General features: G+C 45.5%; 1 protein-coding gene across 1 annotated transcript in view; it reads right to left on the bottom strand.

Moving 5' to 3' along the window:
• PKD2L1 (polycystin 2 like 1, transient receptor potential cation channel) overlaps window positions 1–5,948 on the bottom strand; it is a 35,700-nt gene extending 29,752 nt beyond the window's left edge. The window contains exons 1-3 of the mRNA XM_032595209.1: window positions 5,700–5,948; window positions 1,220–1,499; window positions 566–679 (exon numbers count right to left, since the gene is read on the bottom strand). Of these exons, the coding sequence (XP_032451100.1) occupies window positions 566–679; window positions 1,220–1,445 (340 nt within the window). The 5' untranslated portion in view covers window positions 1,446–1,499; window positions 5,700–5,948. The remainder of the gene's footprint in view (window positions 1–565; window positions 680–1,219; window positions 1,500–5,699) is intronic.
• Between the last annotated feature and the right edge of the window lie 17,136 nt (window positions 5,949–23,084).

Here is a 23,084-nt window from a genome sequence, read left to right as displayed (position 1 = left end):
TCCAAATAGAAAGGAACCATTTTCCACATTTTACAGAAGGGTAAAAACTTCCACTTTCCAACAGAACATGGTGGTGGCTGAACTGGTGCCAGGAACTTGAATTTAAAAACTGTATTCCCCTCATAATGCTTGACAAAACAACTTTAATAGCTTTCTAACAATCTGCCTTCTTCTCCTCAACTCAGTGACAAAAATTTCTTTTAAATTTTATTTTTATTTATTTTGAGAGTGAGAGGAGCATGAGCAAGAGAGGGACAGAGAGAGAGAGAGAGAGAGAGAGAGAGAGAGAGAGAATCCCAAGCAGGCTCTGCACTGTCAGGGCAGAGCTCGTGAACCAGGAGATCATGACCTGAACCAGAGTCAGACACTTAAATGACTGAGCCTCCCAGATGCCCTGACAAATTCTTTTTAATAAAAATATCTTTAACTGAAAAGGTAACCAATCCCAGGACACGACCTGCTCACACACAGATGCCATCTCCACAGGTGCTGCTGCGGAAGTGTGTACACAGATGTTGTATGCATAGATGCTTCTCACAGAGACACAGAGACAAATGTTACTCACAGAGACAGATGTCCACCAGGAATACGATGTATACTAAAAGCTCCCGCAGGGTGGTCTTGACATACAGCTCCCGGTTTTCAGCTGTGTTCTCAGTCAGGGTTGTTCCCCAAAGTCCTAAGGGACATAGGAGAGACGTCTAGGATCCATAAGAGCAGGGTTCCTCCCAGTTGCCCGGCCCATCAGTCCCTGGACTTTACTCCCATTTCTACTCTGGCCCTCTCCTCACACATCACCTTATTATTATCTTCCTGAATCTGGCTACCCTAATCACACGCAAGCCTGCCCTCCTTCATCAAACACCCTGAGGTAGATAGTGGAAAAGACACTGGGTAGAAGAGAATGAAGACCTGGAAAGGAGGTCCTTGTTTCAGGTGGGGCCATCTAGGGTATCATCACAAATATGCCCTCCCTCAAGCTAACTCCCACATACCTTTCTGGGTCCCCAGAGATGGAGATGACTGCACCAGGCTCTCTCTCTGAGAGACCATGAGACTGGCCTCTGTGTTCTGGGGACATCGGCTCTAAGAGACAATTCATAAAGCCCAAAGAGATATTGACATCCCACCTCTTCTTCAGATCACATCTCCCCCCAAAGCTTTTGGGACCCCTCTTCTAACTCCAGTATCCTGAAAGAACCCTCTTCCCACCAGGTACCTCTGATGCCACGCCAGATCTGGAAGCAGCAGTTGGACACCAGGGTCCTGTACGCCTTCTTTTGGGGTCCATCTTCAGGCTTTTTGGGCTGGGATTCAGGGGACATCACACTGGAGATGGTGCAGATCCTCAGTGTCCCATGTGGGGACCGGGGACCACTGTAGGCAGGGTTGTCCCAGGCTCCTCTCCCCATATTTTGGAGCTCTTGCCCCTTGGGACTTCCCATAGCATTCGTGGGGAATGAGGTAGGGGACCTGGCACGTCAGATGCCCACTGTCACCTGAAGAAAGAGGGAGCAAAGCACAGTCCAGTCTAGTTAGCAGAAGGCAAAGGAAAGAGAGGGTGAGAACAGCTGGTCTCAGAAAGACTCTGCTTCCTGCCTTTTGTAGGGAGAATCTATACTAGCTGTGGGGAGGGAACAGACAGAAGGGGGTGGAGAATGGCCATCAGTCCTGTCTGGGGCTCTCTCTTCCTCTACCTTGGAGAAAGGGGGGTAGGAGGGACCTGAAGGCAGGGGTTTGGCAGGAGAAAGAGAAGACTGGGAGGGAGGTGTGGAGATGGGGTGGAAGGAAGGAGGAGTGAGAGAGGTGTGCTGGGAGGAGAGGAGGGCTGTTTATAGATGGGCCTGGTGGCTGATGGGGGTGGGGGGAGGGTCCCAGTCTGAAAGAAGAGGGGATGAAAGAGCAGTGGGAGGAGCTGGCAAAAGAGGATGCCTGGCAGACTCCGTTGTGGGTCTGGGCTAATTTCCACTAAAAGCTCCTGAAAGGGCCGACATGGATTGGGCTGGGGACCAAGGCCAGGGACAGGAGACTGGAAAGTGCTGCCCCCCTTCCAGGTTCATTCAATGGTGTCTGAGGCCCCTTTAATGTCTCACCTTGGGCTGTCCCCTGTGGTGGCCCTACAGCTGGGGAAAGGAAAGAGGCAGGAGGAGCCCCTGTTTTAGACACTTAAGGGGCAGGGTCCTGACTGCTGATGAGGTCGCGATGGTGGGGGGCACTATGGAGGTCCAGACTCTCTATATCCTTTCTCTGAGGTCTGCCCTCCTATGGCTTATGAGAGAGCTACACTGGCAGAAAAGTGTTCCTCAAAGGTATGAAGCTCAGCCTAGGGAAGAGGCTAAGCCCTGATTGGGAGAATGTATCAGAGAGCAAAGGGCAAGGACAGTGTGATTTGGAACTCCTTAAGAAGAGTAGATATCTGGACTCAGCTCAGCTGACAACTTTATCTTATGACTCTGCTAGGTACTGGACCGAGGGCTGTAAACATGAGCACATAATGGAACTATGAGAATTATCAGAACTGGTGTGCTTTTTAAAAATTTTTTTCACGTTTATTTATTTTTGAGAGAGAGAGAGACAGAGCACCAATGGGGAAGGGTCAGAGAGAGAGAGGGAGACAGAGAATCCAAAGCAGGCTCCAGGCTCTGAGCTGTCAGCACAGAGCCCGATCTGGGGCTTGAACTCACAAGACATGAGATGGTGACCTGAATCAAAGTCAGATGCTTAACCATCAAAGTCTGAGCTACCCAGGCACCCCAGAACTGGTCTGCTTTCTTCCATCTCAGATGTCTGAATTAAAACCCTGGCATGTGCCCCCAGGTACATCTCTGCCTCTGCTCTGCTCCAACCTCTGATCACTTGCCTGGGGCTCCCTTACAAGCATATGTCCAGAATGGCACTGGCCCCACAGGTGCAGGGGTTATATCCTCCTTGATGGCTGGGGTGGGGGCTGCTCTCTCTCCAACTGCTGGCTCCCCATCTGGGCCACCCTATTGCTCACTCGACTGAAGTCCACCTCACTGCTCAGGAAAACACCAATCTGGTGGAAGTCACCAGTCTTAAGTGTCCCCATAAAGAGATCCTGATTCCAGACAACCCAAGGCTGGCCTCAGGTCCTTGATAAGTAAGTGTACTCCAACACCTGAGAAAGGGTTGAAAAAACAGCAGCTATCTTACCCCTGGGTCTGCAGCATGGATCTCCTGTCCCAGTCCCAGATACTTTTAGGGAATTAACTCTGTCTGGGCTGGAGTTATGTCTTCTCTGTGAGCTTCCCTAGAAGGAAGAGTTTCATCTCTACATTTTATTGGTTAATGAGACATAGTCTAAGGTGCTTGTTTTCTTTGGGAAGACAAAAGACAAGGAAGCGTGCCAGTTTTGACCAATTTGTGCGAAATCTGCTGATAGTGAAGGAACAGGAACTGATGCTTCTCACCCACAAGCTTTTCAAACAATTGCAAAAGGACCCCTGGCTTGCAAAACTGAACATTAGCACAGAGGTGATAAATAGGAAGCTAGCAGTGTAGTTCAAAGAAATCATGAGAGGAAGAGGAGATGGTTTCTGACTCCTTGGGGGTAATTTTGTATTCTGAGAGAGGCCTGTGGTCAACAAGGGTTCGGATGGACTCAAGGAGGTTCGTTTTGTGACGGGTCCCACACCCTTGTGACCAGAGCTGGACTGCTTTATTCACAGTCACCCAACCTAGGAAACACTGCTTTTCCCTGCTCAGTCTCCTCTCCCCATGTGTGTGGATCAACCCATAATACCCCTCAGGAGTACAGGTTATGCAACACAGCTTGAGAAATTTTCTCTAAAGGTGCTGTGCATTCCTAGGGTGTTTAGTCTTGCTCAAGAAGGTCATAAACATATTAATCAAGTGGGATCTCCTGATACTTTTGTGTCCAGCAGTTCTTAATGTCTTCAAGCTTCTAAGGCACTTGGCTTTTCCTGAGTGGCCAAATCCAGTTAATAAGGGCAACCAATATCAGAGTCCTGTGACTCAGGCTGCTTCTTAGCAGTTTAGCAAAACCCAACAGGCTTGACCTTGAAACTCAAACTGCCAGGTTGAACTCTTGGCTCAGCAGCTTACTAAGTGTATGGTTCTGGGAAAGTCCCTTTTGAGACTTAGTTTATGTATCTGCAGAGTGTTCATACTAAACCCTGCTCTGCTGAACTTAAGGACTGTTTTAAGATTAAAACAGTAGATACAGAAACCTTCATGAACTGTGTGCTGTAAAGCACAAAACAAATTTAGTTATCTTGCCATAGCATCCATCCTTGTGCCCAGCACAAGAAATTCATGTTTAAGGAAGATACCTTCAGTCAGGACTCTGTTGTCATTATCTCTGAGAGACAAGGGTCTCAGAACTCTCCATATCAACACCCATTCCATTCCAACTGACACCAACAGAGAGGAATGATGGCCTTTCACTTGGAGAGTGTTACAACAGTAGTCAGGAATGAGAGCAGCTCTTAGCAATTTTTGAACACATGGCAACCCTGGTTGTCCATCAGAACCCAAAATACCTCTTCAGCATGATGCCTCTTAGCCCACTTGGTGAATCGATCCCATTGCTTCACTGGGATACACTTTGTGGTTGCATACTATCCTATTGCACACACCAGCAAAAGGATTACACCATTTCTGCCATGAGTACACTCCTTTTTCATGCCATGCCCATCCTAGCCAGGCTCTTCAGTGCCACTCAGATCCACTGGGTCCTGACAAAAAGCCCAGAGACAGCAAAGGCCATAGGAAGGAAACCTGTGACCCATCTTCTTATAAGTTCTCCATGTAAATTCCCCCAGGATAAGTCACCTTTCATATTTTACAGAAGGAGCCCTGGCATGACTCACAGTCCAGATTCTACAGAGAGAAGCAAGCTTCAAACCACCTTCTGTGTTTTACCTCGTGACCCTTGACTCCCCCCACCTCAATGAACATAAATAATAGAGCTCCATAAGTAACAGTGGCTCACCGTGGCAATGATTCTCAATGGAGGACATGGAAGATCACTTTCTTATAAGAGAACCCTGCATTTAAGAGCTTACCCTTCACCAATATACCACTAGTCATCTGCATGGCACAAATATTGAAATTTGAGGAGCTGAAGTTTTCAGCAATAAACACAGTGGACCAAGCAAACAGACAGGAGTAGGCTAATCCCAAGGGAGTCCTCCCCTCCCTGTTTTTGTGCAATAAACACCACAACACTGCAACACAAGCCACAGCTTTTCAATACCTTAGAACAGACAAGCCAGATCCATTGGAAGGTTCAGGTGTATGAAGTCCTGTTGCAGCTGTTCCAGCCCAGAAAGCCAAGAAACTAGCATTTTGTTGTATTTCATCAGGGACCTCACAGGGGGAGGCTGGAGGAGACCCGCCTCCCCTCATCACAATGACCCATTTCAGTCTCTTCCTTCCTTCCCATTACCTCCTGGATTTAACATGTCCTGCTGGAATACATTTTGCATCTTCCATCCCTCCAAAGAGAACCTTTTTGAAGTGAGCCCTTCAACTTTCCTCCCATATCTAGAGAGCCCTCCTGGATATCTATCCCCATTTGTCTATGCCTTCTGTAGAAGATTGGACAGGTAGATGGAACCAACCAAACCCAGGTGGTGGGAGATGATGCCATCAACAAAAATAAGGAAGTCAGTCTTCAGTTGTCTGGAAACTTGGGTCTGAGGCCATGATCTTACCCCTTTGCATGAGTGTAGTCCAGACGCAGATGTTCACATGGTCCTGAAGTGATCCATCAGCATTACCCCTTCTAGGAAGAGCTCCAGCTGTGGCAGGCAGGGTTCTGTGTGGGATGGTGAGCATTAGCCAGGCCTCCTGCTAGACACGGTGGAGTCGGGGGGAAAGAGCTCCATGTGAGCCGGAGACACTAGGCTAGAAAGAAAGGTAGGAGGTGGAGGGGAAAGAAAGGCATGAGAGAGGAAGTGGATTATGGGGAAGAGGACCTGAGAGGGCACAGTTCTCTCCTTCAGAGCTACTCACTAAATTTCACAGGAGGCTTGGTTGACTGAAAGTCCTGAGGTTGTGAAGATGGAAGACTGGGAACGAGGGCAGATCTCCCAGATGCTCACTCTTCCGGCATCATTTCAGGGTCTCAGGGCAATCACCCTACATACCTCCTTGTCCCTGCCTCTGAGGGCCCCATCACAGGAGACACACATTTGTCCATCCTGAGTCCTCATTCCAGTCATAACTCATTCCACAGGTATTTATTGAGTGCCGACCCTATAGTAGGGACTCTGGGGTAGGCAGCAAATAAGATCATCAGGGCCCGTGCCTCACAGAACTTACATTCTGGAAGAGAAGATAGGCATCAAGCAAATAGACAGATAATTTATGATTTGTAATCATAAAAAGTGCTGCAAAGGAGAAGTACAGGGTGCTAGGAGGAAATATGGCAGGACACCCAAATTTCTAAGGCAAATGAGGAACAGAATCAGGATTTCTACCTCTCTTCCCCCTTCTTGGCCTGGCAGCAAATAGGGTTTTCTGAGATTCAGAAATGTTTTACTGCTAATATACACAAGGAAACGACTTAGTTAAATTAGAGAGAGAGTTAAAGGAGTTAAACAAGGAAAAAGTTATAACTGTAAGAAAGGGTATGACATACAGTAATCTTTAATCCTCGTGGTCACCAGTACAAGAGTTGAGCTAAGCTTGAAGGCTTGCATTGGATTCCTTCTGAACACATGGAATCCAACCACTCTTTCATTCCTGAAATTGATGATCACCTCAACACCTGGAAAGGAGGCAGAAATTAATAAGAGAGGTAGAGTAGCTGGCAAAACTACAAACTGATTAAAAATTTCCTCAGGTGATGGTTTTACAGGTGTTTACTTATCTCCAAGCTCATCAGGTTGTATACTTTAAGGATGTACAACTTTTTGCATGCCAATCACACCTCAGTAACAGTCAATACTTCAAAAAAAATTTGTTTTAATTTCTCAAACAGGAATTTGGAACCAAGAGCTTAATGTTTCTTTAGTTCTGTTCACCCTGTAACCTTAAATCTAGAAAGCTGTCCTGATGTTTCTACCAACATAATTGATAACAACCTTTTAAAAGCTGACAAAGAGGAAGCTCAAATATCCAACACTAGAAAAAAATATTAAATAAGGATACAAGGTTGAAAACTACCTGTGTGTTAAGGATGTAGTTCCTTCTAAAAGGAAGGCAGCCCTCAAAAGGACAGAGTAAATGTGTTGTTTATTAGTCCTTCTTTCTTTGGGGGCTAGAACTTGATCCTTCTGCCCTGCCCTATCTCCTGGCAAAGAGGGGACATATAGATTTGGATTCCCCCCAAGAAACTTAGGACCCATCCAGCTTTCTCTTCCCTCAACTTGAGGTGAATGTTGGATGACACAAAAAGAAACAGTTTTAGTATTAGAAAAGGTTCATTAGAAAATTCTCACCCTGAACTCACCCAGAACTGCATGTGATATGCTACTGCCATTCATTAAAACTGACAGGAAATTTTAAAAAAAGCAGACATACACATGATGTGTTGTGCAGAAATCAACATTTTGAATAGTATTTAATATCATGAGAAAATGCTCATCACAAGTTATGTGAAAAATTCTGGCATATGTGTCTACAGAATCCGAATTTTATGTGTAAATTAAGTTATGGTTAATCAGATGCATAGAAAAAAAGGATTAATGTTAAAGAATTTTCAAATTTGGTAGTGATATCTCTGGATGGTGTGTTAATGGATGCTTTTTATTTTGTAAATTTTTTCTACAGTGATTATGAGTGCTTTCATATTCAGAAAAAATTATTTTTAAAAAGCCAGGAGTATGTTCATAAAGACTTGAGGTGAATTTTCATCTTAGACTCACAGAGTCTCTCGGGTGGCTGCCTTCACCACACTAGCTCTACACATCAGCCGGAAGTCATGAAAGTTCCATGCAATAGATTTGCTTATCAATCAATCGCTTGCTCCCAGACTTTGTATTAATTACTACTTCCTTGGAGATGACAGTTGAGGAAGAATATGGGTGGAATGTGTGACAAAGATGAGAATAGCCACAATGAGAAGTAATGTAATGAGAAGTACAGCATCTAACAGCAGTTCTGAGGAAGGAAGGTAAGTGGGTCCGGAAGTGGAAGGGTCAAGAAATGAATTTTGAAACAAATGGCATTGAGATGGACTTTGAAGGATGAAAAATATTTTAAGGAACAAAAATAAAGCATAGCTGCCATTATTAACCATACACATGCCACACACCTCACAGTGCATCATGTCAGTTAATTCTCACACAATCCAATGGAGTAGGTTTTTATTATCTCCATTTTATGGGGGAAGAAATTGAGGATCTGAGAGACAACTGATGGTGGAAACTGTCTTCTGAGTTAGATCTGTCTGACTACAGCAAGAATACTTCCTGTGTGTCATCCACACAGGGACAGCGGTGTATGCAAAGGCAGGTAGGTGGGCAGTCCCACCACTCTCACTGGGGAATAAGCCTGGAAATAAGCCTGGAAAGAGGGTTGGGAGTGAATATGGAAGGTCTCAAATGCCCAACATTTAACTCATTCTGGCAATAAAAATTTAATTCTATTCAGGCAATAGAAAGACAAAGAAAGCTTCCAAACAGTAACGAAATCAAAGGTATATTTTATGAAAAATAATCAGATAAGAAGATGGGCTGATTTGGGGGGAGATTGGAAGCAAGGAAATCAGTTGGAAGGTTGCTGGACTAGTTTAGGGACAGGGCATGAAAGATTGAATGAGGGTTGTAAAATAAGAATAGAAAGGAATGGAAAGATATGTGTGGCATCTCATAGGCAGAACCTGCAGGGATTGGCCCCTGACTGGATGTACGGTACAAGGGAGAGCAAAATCAAAGGTGGCTCCAAGGTCTCAAGTCCCCACAACTGGAAGGATAATGATGCTATAATGGAGTGGGGGTTGGGGGGGGTGGGGAGAAGGATCAAAAGGAGCAGGTTACAACAGGAAATTCAGCTTTAGGTATGTTTGAGTCTAAAGTGTTAATGGGACATCACTCAGATGATGAAATCTGAGAGGTCACCAGAAAATTTGGGTTAGAGTTTGAGACAGTAATAAACCCTGGTGGGAGTGATGTGGGGATCATGTAGCTAGACATGTTTATTGGAGCCACAGGAATAGCTGAAATTGCCAAAGGATTTCATGAAGGGAGAAAGGAGTTGAGGGGAAAGGAGAGGAGCCAGAAAGGGAGAGAAAGAGTCATAAGAGAGACAGGAAGGCAACCAAGAGTTTCAAGACACAAAAGTCAGAGGAGGAGTATTTTAAGAAGGGAGTGATTATTGACCGTATCAGTGCTAAAAGGTCAAGGATTCTGATACATTAAAAGCCTTCAGATGTTTAGACTAAAATCTCTCAGGTGACCTTGGAAAGTGAGAAGGCTACGGAGGCCTGATTTGGAGAAGTGGGGAGGTAGAGGTTAAAGAGTAGGTGGTGAGGCAATAAATGAAGAGGCTCCATTTAACTACACAAGAAATTTATCAAGTGTTTATTAAATACTTACTGGGTGAATTTCTTGCGTATCTGGGGATATCCAAAGAAACTGAAACCAATATCCTCATCATCATGTTCTAAAAGTCTCACTTTATTCCAACTCCTCTTATGATGCTGATTTTTAAAAACAGCTTTATTGAGGTATCATTCACATACCATACTATTCACCCGTTTAAAGTGTGTAATTCCATAGTTTTCCGTAAATTCACCGATGTATGCAATTATGGTACTAATTTTCAAGGTAGAACATTTGGGAATATGGTTTGGAAGTCAATACTTACAATTAATGCTGTAAGGGAGGGAGAAAGTGGACCCCAAACACCACCACAACAAATTCTCCACTGATGCCCTCTTGAGCAGAGTCACAGAACGGAGGGAAGACGCAAAGGTGCTTTGCCTATAATGGCCACCAGGTGACAGCAGAACCCTTGCCCTGTCTCAGGCCGCAAAAGACAAACCAGTTGGGAGCGTCCAGAGACCTTTTCTCTCCCCAGTTCCTTCCTGTTACTTACTCTTTTCTTCTAGGTAACTCTAAAAGCTCACGACAGGCCTTGCTAACAGGTCCTACCTAATCCATAGGCATTTATCATTCTGGAGACTTAGTACACCTCGGTGTTGATCTGGGTCCTCTGAGCAGACACCAAGATTAGATGAGGGTCCTGAGGTTTTTAGTAGGGGAGCCCAGGAAGGCTAGGAGAGCTGTCAGACCATGAGGTAAGTCTGCCTCTGAGTCAAGGAGAGAGGGTAGGAAGATTGGGTGCATTTCTGCAGCATAGTTAGCAGTTAGCATAAGAAAGGTTTGTTGAGGTCTTCAAGGAGAGGGAATTCTGTGTCTCCCAGGAAGGGGCCTCCCTTAGTATCTTGGCTAAGCTCAATTATTGGCTGGGCAGCTCCTAGCTACCCCCACCAGAGAATAAGCTCCTCCCATCCCCTGCATCTGACTCTGTTCCTTCTCTCCTGGATGAATCCAGATACAAACATCCTCCCAAGCAAGCCCTACCTTTTCCACGCCTCTGTCTTTGGCTCCTTCTTGCTTGTAAACAGGGAAACTCGAAGGTAGTGATGGGATTAGGTGTGTGTTGACTTTAACCCTGACCCACAGGCCCAGGTGCCAGTCTGTCCTGGCAGGAAGCTGGTGGGCCAGCACCAGGCCCCATTCCTTTTCCTGGGGTCCCCACTGTCTCAGGTGATCCTCCCCAGGCATCTAAGTGGTTGGCAGAGTGGTTCTGGTCTCAGCCAAGGCCTAGTACATACATGGTAGGGCAACCGTAGCTTTACAGGTGGTCCAGAGGGCCAGGTAGCTCTTAGGGTTTCAGGATGAAGAAGCTGGCATTTGTCTAAGGAAAGCTGAGATTTGTTAAGGAGGGTGATAGGGGAGAAGAGTAATGGGCACCCAGCATGATAGCCACTGACTGTGTCAGCGGCCCCTGTGGGCCTGCCTGAGTGCTCCTCGGGCTGAGGGACACACTGTATATGGGGTTCTGGGTTTGGCTCCTCTCTCCCCTGGCTGGGTCTCAGTTGCAACACAGGCTTGGGAGGGATGGGATGAATACAGTTGGCTTTCTGGGCTGCTGCTTGACAGGAGGTCCTGGGGAAACCAACAATTCTGCAAGAATGTTGTCTGGGCCAGATGACATTGCAAATCCAGAATTCTCAAGGCAAATATAAGGCAATAACTTCAGGCTTTAATAGGGAATCCAGCCAAATCCTGATGTGGGAACAGCAGAGAAATAGCCTGGAAATCCACCATGATTACGTTATTTTATACCTTCTGTGTCAAAGGCAAAGCTGAAGGCAAGCATGAAATTTTCCCTTTTCCATCCTCTACAGGGAGCATTGGAGAAGAAAGGTGGAAGCCAGATGCCTCTGGGTGACCATGGGGTCTTCCAGACTGTAATTTGCCTAGGGCCAGGGCCCCAGGTTCCAGGGTTTATGAAGCCTGGATGGGACCATGGGTGCAGTGGTGGGTGGTAGGAGGGCAGAAGAGGGATGGGACACATCAAATTTCCTGTCCACTCTCTGCTTAGCATGTTTGTTCTGTGGTTGGGAAGACTGCTTACTAGATGATCTGTGAAGTACCTACCACCCACCCAGCAGGTGCACTATTCCTAGCACATCACCCCCTCCCTCAAAACCCCGAGCTGGCATAACTTTTCTGAGCCTTACAAAATAAGGTTAAATATAGGGGTAAAAAATTTTTTTTAATGTTTATTTATTTATTTTGAGAGGGAGCCAGAGAGCATGAGTGGGGAGAAGGGCAGAGAGAGAGGGAGAGAGAATCCTGCGCTGTAAGCTCGGAGCCTGGTGTGGGACTCAAGCCTATGAACCATGAGATCATGACCCTAGCCAAAATCAAGAGTAAGATGCTTGACCTACTGAGCCACCCAGGCACTCCAAAAATAAGGGTAAATATTAATAGATTAATAGATTGTCACACACACAAAATAAATGAGTCTGTTTCAAGCCTACCCTGTTCCCCTAACCAGTTCTAGGGTATCTATATTAGCAAGGGTCCTTCTCCATTTCCTGAACCTGTACCCCACTTAATACGTTCACACTCTGCCATTATCAGATGCTATCTTGCCTAATTGGCTATTGTGCTTTCTCCTGTTTCTCTTAGAAATCTGTGGGTTCCCCAGGGGCAGGACCAGAATTCTGACTCCATTCTCCCCCATGCAGAGCACAGCTCTGACTTTCTGCTGGACACATGGGTGGCTCAATCAACACTAAATCCCCAGGTGGACACATTGGCTCAGAGAAACAGAATGGGAGAGCAGCAGACTCTTGGCTGGAAAAGGCTGGTAGAAGAGTCACAGAGGGAAGCTTGGCTCGGAACACAGCCAGCTGCCCTCTGGACCTTGCAGTCCTGCTGTGCCCAGCTCAGCTTCTGTGTCAGTGCAAAGCAGAGGTGACATCAGCTGTGGAAGAGGTTACTATCAGGCAAAGGGAAGGCCATGGGAGGGAAAACTATCTGCACTCCCTGGCATGGGGCTAGATCGAATGGGGAAAGGTTGTAGGACTCAGGGAGGGTGGGGGGCACTTCTTAGTTCTGGTAGAGGCCTGCAGGGGGCTACAGACAGGGAGTAAAAAGGGAGAAGAGAAAAAAGGAGGTAGGGGAAGGGCTAGACAGGCTTGGACCCTGACCTTTGACCCTGGAAGGGAGGCACTGGTTTGGAATCCTGGAACACTAGTTGTGATACCCTCAGGGCACTCTTAGCAACCGAGAGAAACAAATGGGGTTATACTTCTCTCTCTCTCAGACCACAGTAGAGGCAGTCCCACCCCCTCATCCCACTTTGGCTCAACAGAACCAGGGCAAGAAGGACTTTCCTTCATCTCTTTTGTTGTGGCAGGTGCTGTGCCTGTGTCTGCCTGTCCTCTGTGCTGTCTATCCTACATGGAATACTCAAATGTGGGGTTGCCTTTCCAGAATGGGGAAAGATGCCCTGCAGGAGGTCAGGCCACCACAGAAATCCCTAGCCTGGCCCTGGCCCTGTGATCTCATCCCTGGGTCTCACATACCTGGGCAATCAGTCCCTAGGTCACATATTATGCCCCAAGACATTAACTGTTCCCAATCACACTATGTCATCTGGAGACATACCCCAAAGCCCTGGAGATAGATCGTATGTCCTGGTAGAGACCCTTCCCAGGTATGCACACCTGAACATGTAAGCACAAGTCCAAAAGACACACTGCAGGGACCTCGTCGGTGGGGTGTCAGATTAGAGTATCTGTGCTTTTCTGGGCACATAAACTCATCAACTGCTGACCTACACTTTCACCACTAATGGCCCCATTGGATTTAACACCACCATCTCCTTCAGGAAGTCTTCCCAGATTCTCTCAAAAAGGTCTGGGGTGTGCCTCTTCTCACCCTATGTTAAGCTCGTCATAAATTACTCATAAGGATCTCCCCCCACTATGGTGACTCCCCAAGTTCAGGAGCTCCTTATGACCTCAGCACTTGCCACTATGCCTGGGACCATGTGGTTGTTCCATAAATGTTCACTGAACGAGTGAACCAGTATAGTCATGGAGGTATGGGGGCCCCAGCCCTTATTTCTCTCAAGCACTTCTAGAACCCAGTGGTGCCAGGACAGGATCCAGAAGGGCAGACAAGCCTGGTCCCCTCTCCTCTGGGAAGGAAGAGGGGGGTCCACTCCCACTAGCTCTACCGGTTGTCTGCTGCCTGTGAGTCAGCTTGGGCCAAGGGCAGGGAGGATTCCAAAGCTCAAGGGGTCCTTCCCCGTCTCTCAACACAGAGAGCTAGTTAGGGCACATGTGTGCTGGGCCAGATGCAGGAACTGGCTTCCATCCATTCTCCACACTGAACGTGTCCCATGGGAAAGCCTGAGGTCAGAGTTCTAAGGACACTGTGTACAGTGCTGGCCTCCCGCATTGCTGCATGGTGCCATGAGCAGTGTGGATGGACAAATACGTGGGGCTGGTTGGATCACAACTTGTCTCAGTGTGCTTGTTTATTTGAGCAAGATGACATGTTAATCTCAGGACCTAGAAGGGCTGAAGCTACAGCAGCTGGGAGAAGCCTTGGGTGCAGTACCTGTCAGTCATGGGGGAACAGATGGGCCTAGTTTTTGTGACTCGTGGGGTAGAGACTTAGGTAAGGCAATGTGTTGTCTTTACTTAATGTGCACCCAGAGTTGACTTAGATCTGTGTTTTAAAGTGTTAAAGGGTGAGGAAGGAGAAGGTAAGAAGGCCAGAGCCAGAGGGCAGCTAGGCCAGGAGACAGTCATGAGTTCCCCCAGTGCCCCTGCGGTGCCCAGCCAGTGCTTCTGTGGGTCTTGTATCTCCAGGCTCAGAGCCTTATGGATGTTGCTGGCCTCTTCTTGCAGGGCGCCCGGAAGGGCAAAAGGAAGGGAACGTCAAGTGCGCTGTCCAGGTTGTATGAAGATCTGCGGGCATACCTCCCCCCAACCCACCACCCCCATTTGACATCTGGCTGGGAACAGTCACAGACCCACAGAGTAGGTGTTCCACAAAGACTGGACCCAATCACTAAGCTGCAACTCCATCTTTCTCTTTCTCTTTCTTTCTGCAGCCTAATGTGCCATAACTCTGTGGCTGTGTCTCCAAGCTCCCTCTCCCTGAACAGGTCAAGAAAAGACAAAAGGGAGGCCTAAACTGTTCCCAGTGCTGGGGCTTGTCCAGGTGATGAGTCAGCATTCAAGAGACTCACAAGCTTTCCTGGGATGAGGGTCACTCACATACAGAAAGCCTATCACAGGGTCTCTCACCCTTTCCCCAAACACCTGGGAGATGAGAGTTGGATCTATTGACTTCCCACCTGAGAGGGAAGCACATGATGATCAAAGTCTGCTTGCCCCCATTTCACAGAAGAGAAACTGAGGGACAAAGCATTGAAAGAACCAATCAAAGATGAAGCTGGGAGTAGATTGGGAAGAAGGAAACAGGCTCCGGAAACTTGTTAGTTTCCATCCTCCCAAGTGTCAGCTTATGACTACTGTGTCACCCCCTTACCTACCGTGGCCTAGGGAAAGAAACTGAAACCTACGAAGGGTGTGATTGGGATCAGCCACAATGCAATCCTATCACGATGGCCATCCTATCACGATGGCCAGGATGTGGAGTCCTCAACACGAGTCCAGGAAGCAGAGACCAGCACACAATGTGTGCCCATGTATTTCAGGCCTTGTCAGAGTCAACAGAGGGACTGTCTTGACAGATGTGGCAGCTGAACTTGCAGCCAAGAGTGACTCACAGCCACAGGAGGTGAGACAGAGGAAAGCCATAAGGCTGCTTATTCCTGAAAGCCCAGGAAAGCTCTGGGAGAGGGCCACCCTCCTCTGACCCCAACCCCCCATGCCCGGAAGACCTCCCCTTCCAGGAACATCATGGCTTCCCACGGAAGTCTGCCCCACTGTCACTGGGTTCCTTACACTGGGAACCCCAAAGCCATGACTGGGGCCATGAGGTCATTAAAGAGAGGCTGACGCCACTCTGAGAAGTGCCTGCCCATCCCAGAGGCACAGAGATCTCTCTCATCTCCTTTGACAGTGACCTGCTTGGGGTCATGCCCTTTCTTTGTGGGGGAGAGGAATTGTACAGGCCAATCAACCTCTTTGCCCTCTCAGCAGTGGGAAGAGGCAGGAGAGTGCTCTGACTGCCCAGCCTTCTACCAGGTGTCCCTGTGAGACAGACATCAAACAAATGCAACAGGACAAGGGCTGGAGAGGGTTCAGCTGCCAGGCCCCTGATGGAAAGAAAATCAAATAAGAACTAGGGCACAGAATTCCTCAGAAAGATCCTTATCCTTGGCAGAGGTCAGGAAGTTTGAGAGGTCAGGTGGAGACACTCAGGTGCTCTGGTGAGCTCTGCCCTCAGGCTGTCCCCTTGTGCAATCTAGAAATCAAGATCTCCTGATGGAGGTTCTGCCTACTCTGGGCCCAGCCCACCCATGAGGGTGAGACTTGATTACAATATTTGTGCCCCGGGGGGGAGCCAGGAAAGTCATAGGCTGGTGAGAACTCAGCTAGGAAATTTGTAAGGCCCAAACACGGAATCCCCAGGCTTACAGAGCAAGGGACGGTAATTAGAAGGTAGAGAGGAAGGTAGAGAGGTAGGGACATAGGGTGTAGGGAGGTAGGAAGGAAAGAAGGAAGGAAGGAAGGAAGGAAGGAAGGAAGGAAGGAAGGAAGGAAGGAAGGAAAGAAGGAAGGAAAGAAGGAAGAAAGGGCAGGTCAGAGGGAGAGAGAAAAGAGGGGCTTTGGGTGACTGTTGAGCAAAGATGATGCCCATAATGTGCAAAATTTCTGCATTCAGTAGAACAATTTATTTTAAATCCCCTTATCCTTTCTTTCTCCATCTGACCTTTTATATCTGTTTATTTTGTTACTTGTCCCTCCCAGCAGAATGTAAGCTCCATAAGGGCAAGAACATGGACCTAATTCACCAGTGATACTAGCTTTCCACAACAGTGCCTGCTCTGTATAGCGGGGGCACACTAAATATGTCAGGTATTCTGAGTGTATGAATGAAGCAAGCAAATTTTAGGACTCCCTTTCCTGGGCTCGTACTCGGGGGCCCAACCCTTCCTAGCTAAGCTGAGGGAAAATACCACACCCTGAAGTGTGCACCTCATTAGTGTTCAGTTTGATGATCTTGACAATTGTATGTACTCAGATAACAAGCACCCAAAACAAGACGGAGAACATTTCAGTGACCAAAATCTTCCCCCTGGCCCATTTCCAAATCAAATCCTCCTATCCTGGGCAACCTCATTCTGCCTTTTTCACTGGAGACTAGTCTTTCCTGTTCCTGGATTTCCTATGAAGGGAATTGGCTGTCATGTCCTTTCAGTGGCCACCTTCTTTGTTGAGCATGTTTTTGACAATCATCCATGTTGCTGCATGTATTTGTGGTTCATTCTTTTCTATTCTGATCTGTCTACTGGATGAATGGCCCATAAGTTGTTTATCTGGTCTCCAACTGGCGAACTTTTTAGGTGTTTCCCATCTGAGGCAACAATGAATGAGGCCGAAGTGGATTTTCTTGTGGACACGGGTTTTTGTTTCACTTGAGGACATTCCTAGGAGTGGAATTACTGGATCTTAGGATGGATGGATGTCCACCTTTATCAAAAACTGCCCAACCATTTTCTGAGGTAGTTGTACCATTTCATGTTTCCCCCAGCAATGCACGAGAGTTCTGGCTTCCTACGTGCTCGCCAAGACCTACTGTTCTCAGTCTTTTTATTTATTTTTTTTTCAATGTTTTTATTTATTTTTGGGACAGAGAGAGACAGAGCATGAACGGGGGAGGGGCAGAGAGAGAGGGAGACACAGAATCGGAAGCAGGCTCCAGGCTCCGAGCCATCAGCCCAGAGCCCGATGCGGGGCTCGAACTCACGGACCGCGAGATCGTGACCTGGCTGAAGTCGGTCGCTTAACCGACTGCGCCACCCAGGCGCCCCTGAAATGTAGTCACTCTAGTAAGGATGTAGTGTTATCTCACTGTAGCTTTTTGAAAAATCATTTTATTGAGATATGAATTACAGCCCACACCATTTATCCATGTAAGTTGTACACCTGGCGCCTTTTACTATATTCACAATGTTGTACATCCATCAGCAAAATCAATTTTAGAACATTTTCATTACCCCATAAATGGGGGGGGTGTGCCCTCCTTAGCCATCACCCCTTCTTCAATCTCCCTCATACCCTCTCCAAGCCTTAGGCAACCATCAGTCTACTCCATTTTTATAGATTTCCCCATTCTGGACATTTCATGTATTTTGGATAATAGGATGTGGTCTTTTGTGACTGGTTCCTCTTAGTTAACATTATGTAGCTGATACTCATTTAGGTCGGCATATACCAGGACCTCATTATTATTGTTGCTAAATAATACGAGCGTACTTCATTTTATTATGCTTCACTTTTTAAATGTTTATTTATTTGGGGTGGGGTGCGGCGCAGAGAGAGATGGTGATGGAGAATCCTAAGCAGGCTCTGCACTGTTAGCGCAAAGTCCGACGTAGGGCTTGAACCCACAAACTGCGAGTTTGTGACCTGAGCTGAAATCAAGAGTCAGATGCTTAACTGGGTCGCCACCCAGGTGCTCCATGCTTCACTTTTTTACAAATTGTTGTTTACAAATTGAAGGTTTGTGGCAATTTTGTGGAACAAGTCTATTGGTGTCATTTTTTTTTTCCAATGGCATCTGTTCACTTCTTTTGTCTATGTCACATTTTGTATATTCTCATAAGATTTCAACGTTTTTCCTTATTATTATATTGGTTACAGTGATCTGTGATCAGTGATCTTTGATGTTACTATTGTGATTATTTTGGGGTGCCAAACTATACATGGTTTTAATTGATAAATAACATACATTCTGCCTGTTCCACTGGCCATTCTCTCCTTTCTCTCTCTTCTCAGGCTTCCCTGTTCCCTGACACACAACAATTTTGAAATTAGGTCAGTTAGTACCTAAACAATGGCCCCTACATGTTCAAGTGCAAGGAAATGTCACATGTCTTTCACCTGAAATCGAAAGGCAGAAATGATAAAGCATAGTGTGGAAGGCATGTTGAAAGCCAGAGATAGGCTGAAATCGAGGCCTCTTCTATGAAATAGCCAAGTTATGAGTGCAAAGGAAAAGGTCTTGAAGGAAAACCTAAGTGCTGTCCAGTGAACACACAAATGACAAAAAGTGAAACAGACTTATTATTATTGATAGGGAGAAAGTTTTACTCATCTGCACAGAAGATCAAACCAGCCACACATTCTTTTAAACTCAAGCCTAATCCAGAGCAAGACTCTGACTTTTTTCAGGGCACCTGGGTGGCTCAGTTGGTTGCGTGTCCAACTTCAGCTCAGGTCATGATCTCACGATTTGTGGGTTCAGGCCCCACATCGGGCTATGTGCTGACAGCTCAGAGCCTGGAGCCTGTTTCAGACTCTGTGTCTCCCTCTCTCTGCCCCTTCCCCCTCATGCTCTGTGTGTGTGTGTGTGTCTCTCTCTCTCTGAAATAAGTAAACATTAAAAAAATAAAAAAAAAAAAAGACTAGGACTCTTTTCAATCTATGAAGGCTATGAAATGGTGATGAAGCTACAAAAGAAACGTTTAAAGCTAGCAGAGGCTGGTTCATGAAGTTTGATGAAAGAAGTCATCTCGACAACATCAAAGTCAAGGTGAAGCAGCAAGTGCTGATGTAGAACCTGCAGCAAGTTCTCCAGAAGATCCAGCTCAGCTCATTCATGAAGGTGAATTATCACTAAACAACAGACTTTCTGTGTAGGCAAACAGCCTTATATTGCAAGAAGATGCCATTTAGGATTTCATAACTAGAGAGAAGTCAATGCCTGGCTTCAAAGCTCCAAAGGACAAGCTGACTCTCTTGTCAGGTGCTAATGCAGCTGGTGACTTTAAGTTGAAGCCAATGCTCATTGACCATTCTGAAAATCCTAGGGCCCTTGAAAATTATGCTAAATCTATTCTGCCTTGCTCTAGAGTGGAACAACAAAGCCTGGATAAAAGCACATCTATTTAGGGGCGCCTGGGTGGCGCAGTCGGTTAAACGTCCGACTTCAGCCAGGTCACGATCTCGCAGTCCGTGAGTTCGAGCCCCGCGTCACAGGCTCTGGGCTGATGGCTCAGAGCCTGGAGCCTGTTTCCGATTCTGTGCCTCCCTCTCTCTCTGCCCCTCCTCCGTTCATGCTCTGTCTCTCTCTGTCCCAAAAATAAATAAACGTTGAAAAAAAAAATTAAAAAGCACATCTATTTAAAACATGGTTTACTGAATACTTTATGCCCACTGTTGAGACTTACTGTTCAGAAAAAAAAAGATTCCTTTCAAAAAATTACTGCTCATTGATAAGGCACCTGGTCACCCAAGGGTTCTGATGGAGATGTTTTCAGGTCTGCTAACACAGCATCCCTCCTGTAGCCCATGAGTCAATGAATTATTTTGACTTTTGAGTCTTATTATTTAAGAAATACATTTCATAAGGTTATAGCTACCAGAGGTAGTGATTCTTCTAATGGATCTGGGCAAAGTCAGATGAAAATCCTCTGGAAAAGATTCACCATTCTAGGTGCCATTAAGAACACTCATGATTCATGGGAAGAGGTCAAAATTTCAACATTAACAGAAATTTGTTAGAAGTTGATGCCAGTCCTCCTGGATGCCTTTGAAGGGCTCAAGACTTCGGTAGGGAAGTAACTGCAGATATGGTGGGAATAGCAAGGGAAGTAGAATTAGAAGTAGAGCCTGAAGATGGGACTGAGTTGCTCCAATCTCATGATAAAAATTTAACCTGTGAGAAATTGTTTCTTATTGGTGAGTAAAGAAAGTGGTTCCTTGAAGGGGAAACAACTCGTGGGGAAAATGGTATAAAGACTGTTGAAATGACAACAGAGTGGGGGCGCCTGAGTGGCTCAGTCAGGTAAGTGTCCGACTTCAACTCAAGTCATGATCTCAAGGCTCATGAATTAGAACCCCACGTCAGGCTCTCTGCTCCCTGCCCCACATCAGGATCCCGCTACAGATCCTCTTGTCTCCCTCTCTCTCTGCCCCTCCCCTGCTTGCTCTCTCTCTCTCTCTCTCTCTCTCTCAAAAGTAAATAAACTTTAAAAAAAAAGAGAGAAATGACAACAAAGGATTTAGAATATTACCCAAACTCAGTTGATGAAGCAGTGGCAGGGTTTGAGAGGATTGACTCCAATTTTGAAAGAAGCTCTCCTGTGGGTAAAATGCTATCAAACAGCATCATTTGCTACAGAGAAATCATTCATAAAGGGAAGAGTCAGTTGATGCAGCAAACCTCATTGTTGTCTTATTTTAAGAAATTGTCACAGCCACTCCAGCCTTCAACACCCACCTGATCAGTCAGCAGCCATCAACGTGGAGGCAAAACCTTCCACCAGCAAAAAGATTATGAGGTGCTGAAAGCTCAGGTGACAGTTAGCACTTTTTAGCCATAAAGAATTCTTTTTTTTTTAATTTTTTAATGTTTATTTATTCTTAAGACGGAGACAGAGGGTGAACAGGGGAGGGACAGAGAGAGAGGGAGACACCGAATCTGAAACGGGCTCCAGGCTCTGAGCTGTCAGCACAGAGCCCGATGCAGGGCCCAAACCCACGAACTGTGAGATCATGACCTGAGCCTAAGTCGGACGCTCAACCAACTAAGCCACCCAGGTGCCCCAGCCATAAAGTTTTCTTTAATGAAGATATGTACATTTTTAGACATAATGCTATCACATACTTAATAGACTACATTGTTGTGTAAACATAACTTTTATAGGCAGTGGGAAACCACAAAGTTTTCTGACTTGCTTTATTGCAATATCTGCTTTATTGGAGAGGTCTGGAATTGAACCTACAACATCTGTGAGGTATGCCTGTACTCCTTTGTAAAAATACACCGCATCTTATTTATCTATTAGTCATTTGATGGACATTTGGGTTGTTTCCACCTTTTCTACAATGAATAATGCTGCTATGAATATTTGGGTACAAGTTTTTATGGGGACATGTTTTCATTTCTCTTGAGTGCATACCTGAGGGGAATTGCTGAATCAGTTGGTAACTCCAGGTTTGACATTGAGGACTGCCAAAATGTTTTCAAAAGTGGCTGCACCATTCTACATTCCCACCAGCAGTGTATGAGGGTTCCAGTTTCCCCACATCCTCACCAACGCTTGTTACTATATGTCTTTTTTTAAAAGCCATTCTAATATAAAGTATCTCACTGTGGTTTTGACTTGCATTGCCCTGCTGGCTACTGATATCGAGCATCTTTTCTTGTGCTTATAGGCCATTTGTGAATCTTCACTGGAGAAATGTCTATTCAATTTTTAATTGGGTCTCTTATCTTTTTATTATGGAGGTATAAGTAAGGTGTAAGTCCCTTATCATATCAGATATGTGATATGCAAACATTTTCTCCCAATCTGTAGGTTGTCTTTTTGCTTTCTTGATAATATCCTCTAAAGCACAAAAGTTTTTGATCTTAACAAAGTCCAAATTATCTATTTTTTCTTTTGTTGTTTATGCCTTAGGTGTAATATCTAAGATATTGAGCAATTTAATGTGCTTATTGGTCATTTTTATATCTTCTTTTGTGAGATGCCTATTCAAAATCTTTTGCCATTTTCCTTATTGTTTATCTTTTTAAGTGTTATGATAGATGTACCCATTCTCTGGCTTGTCTATTTGTTTTCTTTTTTTTTAATTTTTTTAATGTTTATTTATTTTTGAGAGAGAGAGAGAGATACAGAATGCAAGCCAAGGAGGGACAGAGACAGAGGGAGAAAGAATCTGAAGCAGGCTCCAGGCTCCAAGCTGTCAGCACAGAGCCCAACTCAGGCCTTGAACCCACCAACCGTGAGATCACGACCTGAGCTGAAGTGGGACACTCAACCGACTGAGCCACTCAGGTGCCCCAGTCTATTTGTTTTCTTAATTTTTTTTTTTTTGATACCAGAAAATTTTACTTTCATGAAGTCTAATTTATCCATTTTTTTCTTATGATTATTGCTTTTTGTGTCCTATCTAAAGAATCTTTTCCTACTTCAGAGTCACAAAGGTATTTTCCTATGGCTTTATATAGCTCTGATCCCTCTCAAATTAATTTTTGTGTATGGATGAGGCGCATTTATTCTATATCCAGTTGTTGCCAGAATATTTGTTAAACAGACTTTCCCTTCCACATTGTATTGACCTGGGAGCTTTGTGAAAAATCAGTTAACTATATATGTGTTGGTGTATTTATGAAGTTGCAAGTTCATTTCATTGATCTAAATAGATCATTGATCTAAATAGTTTCTACTTTTGCTAATACCACAATCTTGACTACTCTAGCTTTACAGTAAGCTTACAGTAAGCTTTTATTGAAATAAAATAGCTCAATTCTTCCAACTTTATTCTTTTTCAAGATTGTTTTTAGCTATTCTGTAAACCCTTTATATTTTTGCTTACTTTTATAATCAGCTTATCTATTTCCTCAAAGACACCTTTTGGATTTTTATAGGGAATAAGTTAATCTATAGAACAACATTGAGTGTTCCCATTCATG

This window comes from Lynx canadensis, chromosome D2, assembly GCF_007474595.2.
Source record: "Lynx canadensis isolate LIC74 chromosome D2, mLynCan4.pri.v2, whole genome shotgun sequence".
NCBI lineage: Eukaryota > Metazoa > Chordata > Mammalia > Carnivora > Felidae > Lynx > Lynx canadensis.
This window is presented reverse-complemented; position numbering and strand designations above follow the sequence as displayed.